The following is a 19754-nucleotide window of genomic DNA, read 5'->3' on the forward strand; positions in this document are numbered from 1 at the left end:
GGGAAACAAACAAGAATGTGAAACAACTAGACATATTACATAACATTACATAACACTGCATTCTATAATAATAATAATTAATATTCCTAATAAATTATCCTACAAATGACAATGATTTTCAGACACCAGACTATATATATATATATATATATATATATATGTGTATATATATATAAATATTTTATTTTTTGCTGAGGGGGTCAATCTCACATGACTGGCATAGGAGCGGCTCATATATAAATCTTTAAAATAAATAGGTTTAGGGTTTTGAACATTTAAAAAAAAAATAGGAGATTATGAAATTAATTGAACTTTTATTGTTATACTAATAATATAATTTGTAATTAAACGTACTGTATATATAAAAAAAATGCTGAAAATGCTATCATAAAGACCGCACTCTTTGCCGTCACACGTGTAGCACATGCTCTGGTAAACTGAAGAAACTGAAGGTTATATAAAGCTGCCATTCTGATCACAGAGGCTGGAAGACTGTAGATGTGTTTCACTGCTGCTAGTCAAAAAACCCAAACCCGGCAGAGCTGAACCTGCTATTTATGGATAATTGAGCCCTGACCTTCAAAGCCCACATCATGTGATATGCGCTGAAATTAATGAAACATATGTAGTCTCGCTGTCTCCATGGCAACCGCTCTTCAGCATCCATGGCACAGTGAGAGCACACTTAAGCTTTCGGTTCTCAATGCATAATCACACTGTGGCCATCTATAACCACGGCAACAGCAGGAAGACCAATTAAGGCTTTGAAGGAATTAGAGACACTCACTGGTCTTGTAGATCCGTTATTCAGAGGGGAAGCAAAAATTCTCATTTTGCTTGAATTGAATTGTCATTCTCCGCCAGGTAGCTCAAAGACCTTTCATGCTGTAGTCGCCATTGTAATATTATCATTTGGGATATTTCTAGTGGCTGATGAGTGTGTTGGTTACTAGTACTGGACATTTCAGCTCTGTGGTTTGTTTGCTCTTTGATAACTGTCACTTAGAATGTCTGTTTAATATCTTCTCCCTAACACTTTCTGCTGCTGTTCCATTCAGACTCCATTGTAAATGGCCTCTTTGAAAAGAGAAACAGCACTTTTTTGCAACTTTTTGATGTTCAACCCAATGTAGTTGGTTCCATGTTTTAAAAACTTTTTTTTTTCGCAAAGCTTAAAAAATAATCTACACTGAAATTTATTTTTTTGTCACCACCCTTTCAACTAACTTTTGTTTCATAATTCAGTCAATTCCTAATGGATAATATGAGGGTTTGACCAATTTTTTGCTATGTTTATTTCAAATTACATAATATTTTTCTCAAATACATCAGCAAAATTGGTTGTGAACACAAAAATATTTGATAAAAATTATTCACTCTCTGGTCATCCAAGATGTAGATGAGATTGTTTCTTCATTTTAACAGATTTGGAGAAACTTAGCATTACATCACTTGCTCACCAGTGAATGGGTGCCGTCAGAATGAGAGTTCTGGGAGAACTGTTGATAAAATCATCAGAATAATCCACAAGTAATCCACATGATTCCAGACCATATATCAACATCTTCTGAAGTGAAAGGCTGCGTGATTGTAAGAAATAAATCCTTTATTATGATGTTTTTACCTTCAAACAGTTGTTTCCTGCTAAAATATGCTCACACTCTTAAAAATAAAGGTGCTTCACGATGCCATAGAAGAACCTTTTTTTGTCTAAATGGTTCCATAAAGAACCTTTAACATCTGCAGAACCTTTCGGTTTCACAAAAGGTTCTTTGTGGCGAAAGAAGGTTCTTCAGATTATAAAAAGATAAGAAAGAGATGGTTCTTTAAAGAACCTTTGACTGAATGGTTCTTTGTGGAACCAAAAATGGTTCTTCTATGGCATCGCTGTGAAGAAACTTTTAAGCACCTTTATTTTTAAGAGTGTATATACGTATCTCCTCTATACTGTATATAATATAGGTTTCTCCAGTCAAAACGTCTGAATCAGGAGAGAAATATTCACAGATTGCACATTCACATGCAAAAACATCTCAAAACAGTTGTAAACAAATATTTTGGTGGATTTTGATGTGAGAGGACAGCATGGGATGGACTTTTTCACTGGAAGAGTGTTATTATGGATAGTAGTAATAGTGTTATTACGAACTGATATTTTGACCAGAAGCGATGGTTTAAAGTTAAAAGCATCTTAATAAATGATTTATTTCTTACAAAGACACAGATTTTCACTTGACAAGATGTTAATTGATGGACTGGAGTTTACTTGTGTTGTTTTTATCAGCTGTTTGGACTCTAGTTCTGACGGCACCCATTCACTGCAGAGGATCCATTGGTGAGCAAGTGATGCAATGCTAAATTTCTCTAAATCTGTTGTGATGAAGAAAAACTCATCTACATATTGGATGGCCTGAGGGTGAGTGAACTTCCAGCCAATTTAAATTTAGGCGAACTATTCATTAAAGACAAATTGCTTGTTGTATTCATAATTTGTAAGTCACTTGGGATAAAAATGAATGAATATATACACAACAGGTATTTTAGAGATATTAGTATCTGCTGTACTTCCTCCTTGATTACTCATGATGATTACTGGTTGATAAACTGTTTAATTTTCAGTAGATATTGCTGCATTGGATTTAATTAGGAATTTGTAAGTAACTTTTAGTCAGACACAAATAATTCTCAGCCCATGTTTATAATACAAATATTTGAATAAGAGATATGGCCTGAGGCTGAAACGGAGATAGTACATCTGCATACATTTCTAATAGGAAGAAAACTAGGAAAAATATTGAATCAAACTCAAACACCGAGTCTATCTCAGGCATTTTTGTCCTCATTTTATTCTGTAGTACATTGTTTTCCTTTTATTTCTTCATCATTATTTTATCAGCTGCCTGATGCTGCAGCAGCTCTTAGGAACCGAGTTACAACTCCACCAACTACTATCTCCTACTTCACTGGTGTGTGTTTAAATTTTAATGTCATGTTCTTGTCCTCAGAGTTTGAGTATCCTCTCTGGATATGAGCCTCCTGACCCGAACCAGATAGGAGTGCGTGGAAAGACATCCAAAAAAGCCCTAGCAACGTTTGTTTTTAGTGCAAGTTACGTAACTTGAGTGGCACGTAACCATGCAGAGATCTGCATCTCTGAGAGGAGATGATGTGGTGGGTGTCTAGCAGGATCAGACCAGGAATAAGGCATTTAGACTCCCAAGAGCCCAGCCGCTGGTTCCCACCACAGACACAGAGAGGATCAGAGGGAGAGAGTGTCAATGCTGGAATGACAGTGAGTAGATGGATTGAGAGATAAAAAAAATTGGCTCTGGTGAGCTGCCTACATATGCAGCATTTTAAGTAACTCCTGACACGAGAGCTGTGCCAGAAGTTAGGCGGTATTTTTATGCCTTACAAGATACCTTTTGGACATAAGAAGCATTGCATGTATCCTTCATGAAGGCAAATCCCATAATTCTTAAGCTTAGTGGGGAACAAAATCCTATTCAATACAGCAGAGAAATGTTGATTATAAATATATTTGGGTATAGTTACCATGTCCTGCATTGCAAAATACTAAACTATAAATGTTAGAAATATATATATATATATTTTGTTAATGTTTTTGAAAGAAGTCTCTTGTGCTCACAAAGACTGCATTTACCAAGATGTAAATTTTCATTAAAAACAGTAATATTCTGAAATATGATTACATTTTAAAATAACCGGTCTCTATTTTAATATATTTTAAAAGTTAATTTATTCTTGTGATGGCAAAGCTGAATTTTCAGCAGCCATTTCTCTAATCTTCAGTGTCATGAGATCCTTCAGAAATCATTCTAATTGCAAATTAGTCACTCAGTGTCATTTCAGTTGTGATGCTTCATTTAAAGACAGTAAAACAATAAGAAGGCTCACTAGGTTTTGGAAGAGAGCCTTGAAATGGCTGGAGGAAGGGATGATTGATCCATATGTTCATTTTTCTATTGATTTTGCATTTCTCTATCCATCACTGACTCTTTTAGTGACCGTACGATGTGTCCTCGCTGCAGGGGAGCTTCAGGAACGCACAGAGATGCTATTCCTGTCACAAGCATCATGTAGACACGCTGACTTAAGGGGAGTTTATCGATTAAAAAGGCTTCTTACTGTGCACAGACAGGAACAGCAGTAAGCATGTGTGTGCGTTTTCACTGGGCACACATTCCTGTGCTATGACTGAACAGGAACCTTGACCTTTTTCCCCATTAAACCCTGCACTCTCAGGAAAAAAAATGTACAGAGCTGTCATTGGGCCTGTAAAGACGGTCACACACAGGACAAGAAGTGCACCGTCGCGTCGCATCTAGGACGGGTATCGCGGTATCGCACACTGTATGCATCACATACAATTCAAGTTAGCAGTCCAAAACAATTAATCTAATCATCAAAAAGGGAAAAAGTTCACTTCAAGAATGAACAATGTGGCATTGGTGAGTTTGAAGTTCGGTGTTTGAAAAAAAAAAACAGAGCAAATGGAAAGAGAAAGCAAGATCTATATTATTATAGCTCTCAATATGAAGCATATGACTTCATTTAAGCCAGAGAAAGACAAATATTTTGCTCAAATATGCACAATACACAATCACTATCCACTCATTGTGCATTATGCACTTTAACAATGATTTGGGACAAATATAATGTAATTTAATGGAGGACGATGTGTGAGTAGTGCTTATTATTAGTGTCTTTTGAAAGGGTACTGCAATTTTATACCTTTTTTCTGAGAGTGTGTGTCAGTATTTAGTATGTCAGTATGTCAAAAATGCTAATACTGTTCAAAGTGTTTGAGGGAGGAGGCTTGATTAGTCTCAGACTGAACACCTACGACCGCCCACAGTCTGATCACTCATCGTCTGATGTATGTTGTACAAAACTGACAGAGCTAGCAGATAAACTGCAGTTTCAGTCTGATTGGTTGGCGCTAAGCAACTTCTGGGAGTCAAGGTACAACATTCCGCCTAGAAACAAGGTTTATGCAATGAGCTGATTTGAGGAAGAACTGATCACTGGATTAACCAGAGTTTACCAGAGTGGCATCAAATGATTTGAAATAATTGAGTTTTGTTTGAGCCACTTAGTATCCATGAATTTAACTGTAACTGCAAGTAACCACTTCAATTAATTATAGTTATTCCTTTTTCAGTTTGACGGAAAGTTTCAAAGTCTGCTCTTTTCTGTTCAGTCATTCCTGCATGGTTCTGTTTATTTTAGCCTAGAGCTTAAAACAAAACCGTTCCAACTAATTGAACAGCATTTAATAGATCAGACAGGTTCATGAATCATATATTTCAGATAGAGTACACGCATATCTTTTTTTTGGTTTGCCAACGTTTCCTTATTTGCTCAGGGATAATATCATCACTAGTCTTATAAAGATCTTGAAGATCTGGATTGAAGGAGAATCATGGGGCCTTGATCCATATAAACCATTCCATTATTCTCATCTTAGGAAGGAAGGACAGCCAGGTCATTGAGTTGTTGATTTAGCATAATAAAAGCTACCAGTAAACCCCAAAAGTGTATCTGACAGACATGTGTATCTGGCCTTCCTGCACAGCAGTGCTGAAGTAAGCCAATCTGTGTCGCTGCTGTAAAAATGTGTCACACTAACTAGTGGTGACTGCACAAAAAGAAGGCCGTCAGTATTTGGGTCAGAGTTTCTACAAAGTAGGATATATATATATATATATATATTGCATATTTTAATACTCTTAGATGTAAAAGATTGATCCTATAGCTGTTTGAGTAAGAGTTGAGCATGCAGGTGTACATTACAATTGCAAAGCGGTGGTGAAGTAGTTTTAAAAAGCATTGACTTTCAATTACACTCCTACAGAAGGTTTTCCATTGAAGGTGGCATATTTCACTGGGAGTTACATAATCCCCACGTTTGTGAGCCCAGCACGACTCCAAGATCTTCGAACTTTAAAGGAGTCATATGATGCTGCTAAAAATAACATTATTTTGTGTATTTGGTGTAATGAAATGTGTTTATGCGGTTTAAGGTTAAAAAAACACATTATTTTCCACATACTGTACATTATTGTTTCTCCTCTATGCCCCGCCTTTCTGAAACGCTTAACTTTTATAAAGAATATCTCTTTGGATTTGAGACTTTAGTCTTTGCAACTTTACAGATCTTCTTTATGCACCAAGAGCTTGTAACACTCCAAAGAGAAAGGAAAAATTGAAATCGCATCATATGACCCCTTTAATGAAGACAGGGGCACCACGGGGCACAGACTTCACTGCTGCTATACAGCTGATCTGCTAACGGACATGCTGAAGTGTGTGTGTGCATTAATAGATGCATGTAGCTTCTTAAAAACACGTTCAGATCCTCGTTAAAATTTATTTTGAAACATAGCTCTTAAAGGGGATTGAAATCCAAAAATGTTGTCTCTGCTTGCCAAACGTAGCATGTCAATTCAGTGTTAAACTCACAATTTTATGCAAATTTTATGCAGAAGAATGTATGCATTTATGCATAAACTGTTCAAAACCACTGACTTGTTTACTAATTCCCTATACACTACATAGTGATTGACTATATGAAGAAAGAGTGAGCTAAAATCAGTGTATTACACTGTGTATTCAAGACACATTCAACTGGTCAAAAGTGACAGTAAAGACTTATAAACTTTCTATTCATCAATGAATCCTGAAAAAATATAAAGCAGCACAACTGTTTACAACATAGATAATAATAAGAAATTATTCTTGAGCAGCGAATCATCTTATTAGAATGATTTCTGAAAGATTGTGTGACACTGAAGACTGGAGTAATGAGTAATAATGCCATCACAGAAGTAAATGACATTGTAAAATATATTAAAATAGAAAACAGTTATTTTTAAAATGAAATTTCAATAGTATTTCACAACATTTCTGTTTATATTGTATTTGAATCAAATAAACACAGCCTCTCGGTTTTAATTTTGGATATCTGTAAGGAGTGTCTAGCTCCTCCAGCACAATGTTGTGTATGTGTGCATGTTTTATTTACTTCCTGTGAGCGAGTTTGAAAGGAGTTGAAATAATTAGTGCTTTCGGTGATCAGAGACAGGGACTGTGTTTGAGAGTCGCCATGGAGATATAGTGACACAGCATGTTATTACTGTTTTGTTATTACAAAACAGCCAGTAAGTAGCAGCCCTCACTGGGCCTGAAAATGGCATTAACATTTAAAATAAAGCACCAAGCAGAGATACCATAAAGGACAAAAGTAATGCTTTTGCACATTTAATTGGACTTCATTTGATGGAAACCAATGAGAGAGTATCTTAAAGGACATAAAATAAAAATAATGTAAAATACTGGATATTGCTCAACATTAGTTTACAGGTTCATCAAAGATAGGGATGCTAAATATTTGCACAATAACATCATAGTGGCTTTTTCATTAATCTGTATTGATATACATTTACATTTAGTCATTTAAGAGAAAAAGAGCAATACTATGTAAGTGCTGTGACAAGTCTCAGTTAGACTAATACAGTATGCAAGGGTTTTTTATAAATAAAAAGAAAACAAGTAAATAGAATTTAAAATAAAGATTAGGAAACACTAGTGTTTGAGGGTCTTTTAAAAAATAATAATAAAACAAGTCAATAGAATAGAAAATGAATAGAGAATGCTAGTGTTGGAGCATCATTTTTTATAATAAATAAAAAGAAAACAAGTAGATAGAATGTAAATAGAATAGAGAGTGCAAGTTTTAGGGGGTCAAGTGTTTTTTTAAAGGATATAGGATATTGAATTGTACTCAGTTCTGCTGATTTTTACATTTTACATTAGTTTTGCTATCATCTTTGTTATTGTCCTTCATAATAATATTTCGATGTCTAAATTCACTTGTATAATTGAAAGGTATACATTTATATGTTTAGTGTTATTCATTCATTCATACTTTTTATTATCAGTCAAAACATAACAATTATTATCTTATTGTTATCCTCCTGAATGTTCATCATAAGTGTATAGCTAATCAAAAGATGTATAAGATAGCAAAACAACCACGGTAAAATATTTTGATTGCATATTTTGTTTATCAGTTTGTAGATTGATCTGCAGTGTAGCATAATTTATGTATACTATTATAATATTTATTCATATTTAGATTTTTTACATACATTTTAAGTTTTATTAATTTTGTTATGTGCTTTTGTCATATTTCTATAACCTCTATTATGATATTTCTATTTATCTTTTATTTTACACTGAAAAAGCACTTGGTGCTAGTACATTTCACAATTAATTACAAAGAAACGGCAAGTAACACATTGAATTAAATGTGAAATTCTGAAGGTAATTTTAGTACTTCAACTTGAATTTCCAAGGCAAGTTTTTCCCATTTAATATTTATATTTCATTTTATTTTAGCTTTATTTCATTTAACAAAAACATTTTTATATAATTTTAGTTTTAAGTTAACATTAACAACGCTGCTAATTTGAGCTCAAGAAATAAAATTTATGATTACATTTTTTTGGTCTGATATTATTGGTGACGTGACACTGTATTGAAACGTGAGGAAAAACCTCAGCAAATGATCTGCATGGGGGCGTTACGAAGACGTCTTGCTTTCTAAAGTACTGATTTAGGACACATCTGAAGCTGAATCTTGTCCCGGATGGAGGCAGTTTGTTTGCTCTGGTGTACTGATGTCTCCAGGGTGCTGGGTTTCTCATGCACTCAGGCTGTATTTGGGGTCAGTCCGACAGAGTGAGCAGCTCTTTGGCCATATGTACATTATGTCTATGTCCGTTTCCAGTTTGTCTGCCGTGGCCTTGGTCCAGCTCCACCTCTCCACCCGTCTCTCCATTTGCCTTCTGTTCTTACATTCTGTCTCTTCATCAATATTAGGCTTCAGCTTATTAGATTAATGGCTCGATCGTGTTTGAACAGGCTGTCTCTCTTTTTCTCTGAGCATGTTTGGCATTCAGCCTCTACTGTCTCTCGTTTTTTGTCTTTAATCTCTTGCTTTTTGCCTGCTCTTGTGCTGAATGCGCAAAGCTGTTGGAGATAGTCGAGTGACACTAAAACTACCTGAGTATCAGTGTGAGGATGAGTGTGTATCATACAGAAAGCTATCTCAGCACAATGTTTAAGCCCGTTGCAGTTACTGTAACCCTATTATTTCATTGCATGCTTTCTTGTATTTCAAACGATAGTGCATGGTGCTAGCAACACCAAAGTCTTGGGTTCGATTCCCAGGGAATGCATGAATTGTAGAAATGTATAGCTTGAATGCTTTGGGTATAAGCATCTGCCAAATGTTAGGTAAATGTAAATGAATGTGATTAGCTAAAATCTCTGTATACCACTTTCTTTTATGTTATCCTCACTGTCTGTGTGCATAAACAAACATACGGTGCAATTAGTGTAGCCCAATTCACAAATAGATGACTCATGTGAGCTTGTTCTTCTAATGAATTACTCCTAATGAAGCACTCCAGAGTTTGAATCAGTCTGATGCTTCATTGAATGAGCTCACTGAATATGCCAGAGTAGTTATTGAACTAATATGACTTACTGAACCTTATGTCATTACTTTCATGATGTCATGAAGGCTCATGAAACTTAATATCATTATCATAAATTATCAAATCAAAAAAGTCATTTCTGACTGATAACAAATGATTTGTTTTATTAAATGAAATCTCTTAGCATTTCTTTAGGCTAGCTTTTATTTGAATTTTTACATTAATTCTAGATCATTTTATTTTTAAGTGTTTTGAATGCATTTCTTCTTTTCTTGCTTATTTTATAATCTTTATAATGTGTATTTTGTTGTTTTATTTGTTTATGTAAAACGCTTTGAGATGTAACATTTAAAGGTGCTATATAGAAAATAAAGATTATTTATTATTATATATACATGTACATACATACAATATAGCTATTGATAAAAATGTTTATTTTGTATTAATATAAAAAACAATAGTACTGTTTTTTCTGTTGAGAGTATAAGGTAAAATGGTATATCATGTAAGTTTTACCTAGAAAACCTAAACATGAATATACACTTACCTACAAAAAATGTATAATATAATAAAAATTAATTTAATTTAATTAATTAATTAATGCAGAGAGGGTTTATTTATTGCTATTTATTTTTTTTAACTATTTACTTGTTAGCAAATTTTTGGCAAAATCTTATGATACAATGACACATTTTCATACAATGTGCTTACACCCTGCTGATGGTTATGTTTAGGACTGGTGGTGGACCTTCATGCTTGCTTTTTTTCTAAAAATCATATGTTTTTGTATGATTCACAACATATGAATTCATACGAAATCGCCATCTCTGTAAATAGTTACATTTTCCCATGAGATCAGGTTAAAGCTTTGCCTCCTTATTTCAGTCCATCGAGTGAAATGTGGATGTAGAGTCATTAGATGTGCTTTAGTTTATGTCAGTTCACGCTGTCTGGGTTTGGCAAACAGACCTGTCAATCACAGAAAAATCTGTGTGTGTGTGCTAGAGGGACTAGAGGCCCATTAATGCTGTTCAGGCAGTTTATTTCCTGTATAAGTGAAAGCGCATGACCTGTGTAAGCACCAGCCTGTGCCGTTTAAATTACCTGTCAGTCATCTCCACAGAAACAAGCAGAACTCCTTTATCCAGTCTTATGATTGGTTAACAGGTTGGGCTTGGTTTATGTTAATGAATCTGCTTGAGTGCTGTAAATGAACGGTTCAGCTTGGGCTCTTTTGTCGAGCTCAAGTGGCTTCCCACCGGGAACTGGGTACAAGACACGTTTCCTGCAGCTCTCGTGGCTCTGCTCTGGTTCACCCCCACCCGTCCCTCATCATTTAGTCATTAGAGCTGCTCCTGCTCTCTGCCTGAGCTCACTGAAAATGGGTACCAACCCCTGAGCTACTCTGGAGGAGAGAGAGAGAGAGAGAGAGAGAGAGGGGAAAGAGCAAACTGCAGTGAAAACTTCTTTTTTGTAAAAAAAAACAAAAAAACATCTGTTCTCTCTTAAAACATCATATCTTTCTGCCACCTGCTATTGCTGCTCGTATTTTCTAACAGTAGTTGCTCAGCCTTATCTTGTTTTTTAGGTGTTCAGTCATGGGGTACTGAGATTCAGGGTTGTGCAAAATTTAAGAAATGGTTTCTTTTCAATTTGTGAGTTTGCATTTAAATTGAATTGGAATGACAGGAAAAGACAGGGCTGGGGAGACAACCTGGAACACTGCTCGATTTTTAAGAGTTTGAGGTTGGTTTATTAAAATGTTTTCAAAAGAAGCCTCTTGTGCTCACCAAGGCTGCATTTATTTGTAACAAACACAAAAACAATAATATTGTAAAATATTATAGCAACTTAATATAACTCGTTTCTATTTTGTGATACTGCGAGGACCACCAACTCGCTTGGGGGTTTAGAAAGTGTCCGTAAAAGTTGTAAAAATTATGGCTTTACCCACAATAGCACTTTCGTGAAAGGTGTAGTTTATTTACAGCACCATAGACATATACAAAAGTCCACAAGTGATGGTGTGAAGAAATATATACAGTGTAATAACCAAAAACGTAAAAAAAATAAAATACAAAGTTACAATAATTTACTTTAAAATAGATTTAATTCTTGTGATGGCAAAGCTGAATTTTCAGTAGCCATTACTCCAGTCTTCAGCGTCACATGATCCATCAGAAATCAGGATTCTTTGATGAATAAAAGAACAGACAGCATTTATTTGAAATAGGAATTTGTAACCTCATGAATGCACTGGTGATTTTATTAATTTAATGCACACTTGCTGAATAGAACTTGCTGAAAAATTATTTTTAAAATCATTTGTGTCATATTCTTTAAGCACATTGTATTATTTGTTAAATTTACTTTTGTAAACTTTGTAAATCTTTTTGTGCTGTAAAAGAAACATTCTCTGGAGTTAACAGCTTTCAGAAAACTGTATCTATTAAAAACTTGTGTCTATCCAGTTATGTAAAATTTGGTTAAAAAAGGGCGCTATAACAATGATAAACATGTATTTTTTAATGTGTATTTCTATGGCACTTGGCTGAAATGTATGGTGTATTGTCTCTGTCTACTAACTGACTTTCTGAGAAATGCTTATTATCTTGGAAAATATAGGCTCCAAAAGCCCCATGGTGCTTTATATCTGATGATTACTGCTCATTCATTTCTGTTTAGATAGTTTTTCTCTCTGGCTTCATTGTAAGCTATAAAACACTTTTAAGATACGAATTCTCTGTCTAAAGCTCCAGAAAGCACTTTAGACTAAAGTTTGTTTGCAAATTGAGAGTTTGATTGGGCCAAATCAAACCTCAAAGACAACACATTTTGAGAGCACCTGAATATGAAAGCCTTGTAATGGCTCGATGAAATTGCAATGAGTCACCGCAGCTCTCACACTTTGAAAAGCAGTCTGGAATTAGAGCTCACAGGATCCAGACAATGTGTTTCAGGGAATGTGTTAAAATGACGGTCATCTCAGAAATAGAATAGCATTGCATGACTAATGTTAATGTAAACACTGAATTCTGAAAAGGAATAGTGACAGACATGCATGTAGTTCACACTTCTAATCGTTGTACTGTCTCACTTGAGACGATCTTGGAAAAGGTCTTTAGATTATAAACGATTAGCACTAAAACCAGATTGATTCGTTATTAAATTAGCGTTTAGTCAGAAAATGTACAGAGAATTGTAATAGAACAGTAATATTGTGAAATATTATTACAATTTAAAATAACTATTTCCTATTTTAATATATTTTAAATGTAATTCCAGTAATGGCAAAGCTGCATTTTTAGCAGCCATTAACATTTCTTATTATTCTCAATGTTGAAAACATGTCCACAGTTTTGTGGAAAATGTGATGCAGTGTTTTTTAGGATTCATTTTGATCAGTTTTATGCACCTTTGTTGAATAATAATTAAAAAAATCTTACTGACCCTAAACTTTTGGACATTTAGTGTATTTTTTGACAACCAGTCCAGTGTGAATAAACTATATATATATATGGGTCAATATTACTGTAGGGTGCCTTTTGGTGTCCTGTACATAAATAACTCATTTGCCATGATAACTTGACTTGAAAAAATTACTATGAAAAGGTGTGTTATACTAGGCTGTTTTTTTTTTAATTCTCCTATTAATATTTTTGTATTAAATAGGAGATTACTCCATTTGAGTGTGTTGATCATTTGGTAATAAAAATGATATTTTTATTTAATAAAAAAGAAAAGTTTGTCCATGTCCCTTGAATGGTTGTCCACCCTGTCGTATTGGGGAATCCGCCCCTTTAAGAAAAGGCCATCCCCTTTAGTGACATCAGGACAACAGATTTTTTGTCTCTTCAGTGGCGGGAATTTCAATGGCTGAGGTAAGTTGGTGACTTTTCAATTGACAAATTTTCTTCATATGAGTTTGCTTACTTGCTTTGCCAAAGCTTAACTATGCTTAAAAGTCCAAATACTTTGGTATTAAAATTAATTTAATGGACCAAAACTGTTTTACAGTACATTGTAAATTTTAACCTTCTGTTACTGTTTTGTTGCTGCAACTCTACTACTAATAACTAAAGGAGTTTATTAGTACACTATGAAAAATAAATCTGTAAAATAACAGAAAACGTACTGGCATCTCATTACACATGACTTATATGATGAACTAAAGACTAGATGTTTTGAGGGGTAAGACTATTGCACAGAAAACTATATAATACATTTTGAGCAACATGACATTAGCAACTGATAATGTAGGAAAGCGCAGACAAATGTACATAATCAATTGCATGAATGTACCAAAGCAATCGCAACTTGTTCAAAAGAATGAGAAACTGGTTTTATGTGTACAAATGACTAGATGATGTGGAGGTTGAACAAGTAGTTTTGAGAATTTCATTTCTGATTTGAGAAATGCACCAAAGCGACTGAGAAAAACTGTAATAAATTCAAGTAATAATAATAGATGCAAATGTGTATGGGTCGAAAGTCTTCAGGTTTAAAGTGTCTTTGTGCCCTGCCTTTAGTAATATCTGTTCTCATTTAGAGTGGAAGGCTCTCAGGCCCTCTCAGTGTCTTCATTAAGACAGGACTCAATAACATTGATCTCACACTAAACAGATTGTGTTCAAATGTATAAGTTTGGCTATACCTTTTTTTTTTTTTTTAAAGAAACGTCCTTACAGTTAAAACGTCAAACGATTTTGAGGAAATTCAGTGTGGTCCTTATTATTTGAGATGTTCTTTAATACGACCCTGGAGCAGCAGAATCACTGTATTTTTCGTCCAATCAAACTTTCCTAATGAAGGATGCTTGAAAGGGTCTTTATCACTTCCCCTCTGTGCCTCATCACCGCATGCGATCTGATTCATGAATACTAATTTCAGCGTTCGTACGAATCAGATTGTGACTCGTCTTTGAAAATAACCAGATATGCTTACGCTCAGAGCAAGACTAGATCTCTATTAAATACATTCCTGATTACCTGCTTTACCAGGCACAACAGAAGTAACCCAACTGCTATTCATTAAAGCAGTGTCTCTATTGTAGTGGTTTGGCCACAGTTCTGGTGTCTCTCTGCTGGTTTGAACGGAATGATTTACGTCTGATTGTAATGCAGCTGTAGTGAGCGGTTCAGCACCCAGAAAACCTCCTGGCACCAGAGGGAATGAAATATAGATGAATGCATTTCATGAGGCCTCACAACGTAGTGCTCATAAAACGTGCCAAGTACACACAAACTCACATCTTATTCATCCATATCTTCATGGTCTGCTTTTTGTCGTTTTATATAGATAGACAGACAGACAGACAGACATAGATAGATAGATAGATAGATAGATAGATAGATTAGATGAGTGGGCTGAAAGGTGAGGATGGAGGCATGTATTCATGGATTGAGGGGATGTGTTGAAACACGGAGCTTTTTGCAGCCAACTGCAGATTTTACACTCGTTCTGTCCATTCTAGTTTCCAAGGCAACAACTGGAGCCGAAATTGGAGTGAAAATAAGACCCTAACATTATATTAAATACATAAAGCTATCAAATATGACCTCACTGACAATCACTATCAGTCTTGGTCTTGTTATTTTGTTGTGTTAGATGATGAATTAGATCATATATCCCTTGTATTATTGATAATTATGCTCTTTATTACTGTATGTGTTTGCCCTGACATTTCTTTAATAATGTATATGCCACTGGCCTGCGTATCGCAGTATTAGATCTGACAGTTTAAAAGTGAGAGAAAACAGCAGGATGTCAGTATCTTCATTCAGTCCATGTTGGTTCTCTTTGCTACAGCATTTTTTGCTTATTCTAAATGCACTGAAATCAGAAGAGACTCAATGGTGTATTATATTCAGTTTGTAAGGCCAAAAGTTTCTCTCACCAAAATCATTTATCATATAGACAGGACCGTTTGATGCCATCAGTTAAATCAATTAGCAATAAGAGACCATGCATTACTGCAGTTGTCCTGTAAAAAAAGATTGACATTTAAACAAATATATATATTTTAGGTTTTCATGCTTAATTTGTTTCAATTTTATCATGCAATTTTGAGAGAAATAATAAAATCTAGCCTTTCATCACCAGTGTTACATTTAAATTTAGCATAATTAAAATAACAATTATTCTGAAAATTATTTTTGCTATTATAAATGTTTATACAAAAAATTACACATAATTTACTTAAAATTGTCTTCAAAGTTGTTTTGAATAAAATATTTGCAAACCATTTTTAGACAGGCAATCTTGTCGGCACACCTACTGAATTTGATTTGGACAATAGTAAGCCAAGAAATCCAAGACAATGCTGAGAAGAACCATCATAAATAGATATGTTTTGCTCTTCATGCTATTGAAACAAACATTGTAGCTTTAATGTGATCATTAAATATATAATTTTTTACTGGGGCTTGAAGGTAAAATGCTAAAAGTTAGAGTCAAACTGACCTGTAGTTAAAACTATGTAATCAGCATTTATATTGTATTATGATTATTGTGCATGTAGTTTTCATGGCCTTGTATTCATTAAAAGACTATATGGTATATTTGTATGCTTTAGAAATTCACTTAATTTCAAATTCATGTTTCAAATCAACTAGTGAAATTGAAAAGGTGGTTGAGTGATGAATGGTGATCAGTTACAGCATCTAAAAGCACAAACTTACACCAAAATAAGCATTTTAACCTAAAATCTTGATGTTAAAAAGAAAAATCATGTCCTTGTTCATTTGTCAACAAGCTTCTTGCATTTTATTGCATCCATGTGATTGGTAAAAGACTATTGTAGTATTGGTTGTCTTGGAGCACAAATAAGAATAATCAAAACAAAGAGTACTTGTGTGCAATATGTGTATTCATGCTCCCTCATCCTGTATTGTGATAGCAGTTGTTTAGTTTGTGTAATGTTGTGTCTGTCCTGCAGATGGAGCGCCACTGAGTGAGCTGTCCTGGTCGTCCTCTCTGGCTGTGGTGGCTGTGTCTTTCTCTGGACTCTTTACCTTCATCTTCCTCATGCTGGCTTGCCTGTGCTGTAAACGAGGTGACATTGGCTTTAAGGTGAGACCCTCTTTCATTTCAATCACTTTTACAAGTAGTGGCTCTTAAAGGCACAATATGTAAGATTTTTTTATTAAAATATCCAAAAACCACTAGAACAGTGTTATATATTTTGCTGACTTGTGTACTTACATTATCCCAAATGTTTCGAAGAATGTTTTAATCCAGAGAAATAAGCTATTTTAACTAGTTACACGGACCGTGTCCATAGTGTCATTGTGTCGCCTGCCAATGACGTCATAACCCCTCAATTTCCGGTTTTGTTTTGTAGAAAACATGGAAAAACCAAACAACCTACACCTTTGTCTATTTGTTTATTTTGAATACGCGCCCTCTAGAGGCGAAAATTACATATTGTGCCTTTAAATTCCATCAGACTGCCATGGTTCACAGGGCACACACTTTGGAATGAGCCAACTCAGCAAGATTCAGTCCCAATCAGAACACACATAATAAAATATACCATATTAGTGTCAGGCCCATGAAATAAGCAGACAATGCAAATCTACACAGTATCTTTGTCTTGTTTTCCAGTCAAAAACTTTTTTTGTTTTAATGTAGAATCTTATTTCATTTAAACTAATTTATTCTGTTTTAAATTTAATTTTTCCTTAATTTTTTTATTTCTTATACAATATTTTGTTTTTTACATTTATTTAATTTTCTGTAAAGCACTTTGAAATATCACTGTGTATGAAATCCACTATATGAACAAACTTGCATTCCCTTTATTTTATTTTTTTTATCTTAAAGAAAGGCAGCGGCTATTTGCACTAAGTGTAAATAGTGATCGAGGCTATTTACATAGCAAGAAATGCTATTTATACTAAATGAAAATATCATATTTTCTTAGAGATAGATGCTATTTACACTAAGTGCAAATAGTGATGGATTCTATTTACACTAAGTGAAAACAGCAGTATTTTTAGCGATATGCTATTTACACTAAGTGCATATAGGTATAGATTCTATTTACACAATGTTAAAATAGAAGGATTTTCTGCTATTTATAGCTACTACTTAATGCAAATAGTGGCATTCACATTGTTTTCTGTCTAGATTTATTCTTATTGTGAAGTGAAAAGGTAAAAGAAGACTATACTTATCTCAAAGATGCATTCTGGTAATATCTAATTCATGTTTATTTCTCAGCTATAATACTTTTACTGGAAAACAAATAATATCCATTAGGAATGAGATTTTCTGCAGTGCACCAACAATGATAAAACAAGATCATCCTATATTATACTATAATGTTCTGACTTTCTCATGCCACTGTCTATGAATATGTAAGCATAATGTGCATTAATAATGTAACGCGTTGCCAGAAGCAGAGATTTATTATACTTTATTATACCAAATAAGAAAAAAAAAATAGGCTTGAAATATTGATGAGTTGAAATTATGTGAGGAGAAAGAGAGCCATTGAACCATGAAACTAGCTATGTAGGAATCAATTAAACCATTTAGCTGTTATGTATAATAAAAAAATCATTTTAGAATCCCACAACTGACAAATCAGAATCAAGTGTAAATACACTGATATAAATGCCACATCTCTACAGATTGAATCTCTCTATTTGACATTGAAAGATTATTCACTGGGAGAGATTTTAATCATACTTGCCAGTCAGCAATGAATTTACACAAAAGCATCTCTCTCTATTGCAGCTTCTTGGCCTGTTGCCGTCCTGCAGTTATGAATGAAATTGTAAAGTCTGAAAAGCATCATTCATGAATCGCTTCTGAGTCTGTTTCAGATCTGTAGGAATGCTTTGATCAGCTACTTGAAAAGTAGCACAGCACATGCACACATGCATTCTGTTCAGCTGCATGTCCTCGTGCCCTTTTGAGGTTACAGAGTCCCAGAGTTCCAGAAAAAAGCAATTTCTTCGGTGCAAACCACTTAGTCCTGTCTCATAAGGTTAAAGGAGCCGAGGCTGAGAGAGAGCAGGGACACAATCGCTTCCCTGTAGATGTGTTTTTGTAGCGAACAGCAGAGGCCTTGTGGCATATGGCTATAGATCTCAGCGCGCACTGTGCATTTTTCAGCAGCAACTTTAAAGTGGGTCAAGGCACAGGAGAAATGAGGCCCGTGTGAGTGTGTGAGAGAGAGGAGGATGGCTCTTTCATGCTTCTAAGCACCTGGTCTCCTGTAAAGGCCAAATATTTGTAATTACAATCCCTCAGTGGAACTACAGCTCAGCGCTTAAACATCAGCTGCTGAAAAGAGACTCTTCCTCTTCCCTCTGTCTCTCTGTCTATTTAACACTCTCTCGTTCTCGTATAGAGGTTGGGAGTCTGACAAGCCTGAGGGTAATTGATTCATTCATTCCCCTTTAGCATTCTCAAAAAAAAAGTGAGCGCTGAGAAACAACTTTGTTTGTTAGTTTGAGGTGCGACTGTAATACAGTGCTTACATAAGGTGCACCAAGTGTGTTTTATGATTATATTTTCAGTGCTGTATATGCAGTCAATAATGAACACTCATCAAGTGCTGGCGAATAAATTAGTGTTTGCTAACTTGATCGGAAACTGCAACAAGTCAATGTTTTTAGTCCATTTGTCTGTATTGTATATTGTATATTTTATATTTGATTTGATTCAAGGCTTCAGTTTAAATTGAAATCGGTAGTACAGATATATATTTGTACACCTACACTACTGTTAAAAAATGTAAGGTCAGTAAATTGTTTTATTTTTTACTTTTGAAACAAGACTCTTATGCTCACCAAGGCTGCATTTGTTTAAACAAAAACACAGTAAAAAACTGTAATATTATGAAATATTTTTACAAATTAAAATAACTTTTTCTATTTTGTTATATTTTAAAATGTAATTTATTCCTGTGATACAAAGCTGAATTTTCAGCATCATTACTCCAGTGTCACATGATCCTTCAGAAATCATTCTAATAAGCTGATTTGGTGCTCAAGAAACATTTCTTATTATTATCAATGTTGCGGTTGTGCTGCTTAATATTAAATATTTTATATTGAATATTTTTGTAATCTCTGATGAATAGAACTTTAAAAAGAAGAGCATCTATTTGAAATACGAATCTTTTGCAACATTATAAATGTCTTTACTGTCACTTTTGATCAATTTAATGCATCCTTGCTGAATAAAATCTTTAAAAAACCCAAACAATTGAAC

General features: G+C 34.4%; 1 protein-coding gene across 1 annotated transcript in view; it reads left to right on the forward strand.

The window, feature by feature from the left end:
- The window catches only part of LOC107755460 (serine/threonine-protein kinase LMTK1-like), a 49910-nt gene that overhangs the window by 7886 nt on the left and 22270 nt on the right, over positions 1 to 19754 (forward strand). Inside the window, exon 2 of the mRNA XM_016572245.1 lies at positions 16465 to 16598. Within this exon, the coding sequence (XP_016427731.1) occupies positions 16465 to 16598 (134 nt within the window). The remainder of the gene's footprint in view (positions 1 to 16464; positions 16599 to 19754) is intronic.

This window comes from Sinocyclocheilus rhinocerous, unplaced genomic scaffold (assembly GCF_001515625.1).
Source record: "Sinocyclocheilus rhinocerous isolate Xijiao unplaced genomic scaffold, SAMN03320098_v1.1 scaffold140, whole genome shotgun sequence".
Classification (NCBI taxonomy): Eukaryota; Metazoa; Chordata; class Actinopteri; order Cypriniformes; family Cyprinidae; genus Sinocyclocheilus; species Sinocyclocheilus rhinocerous.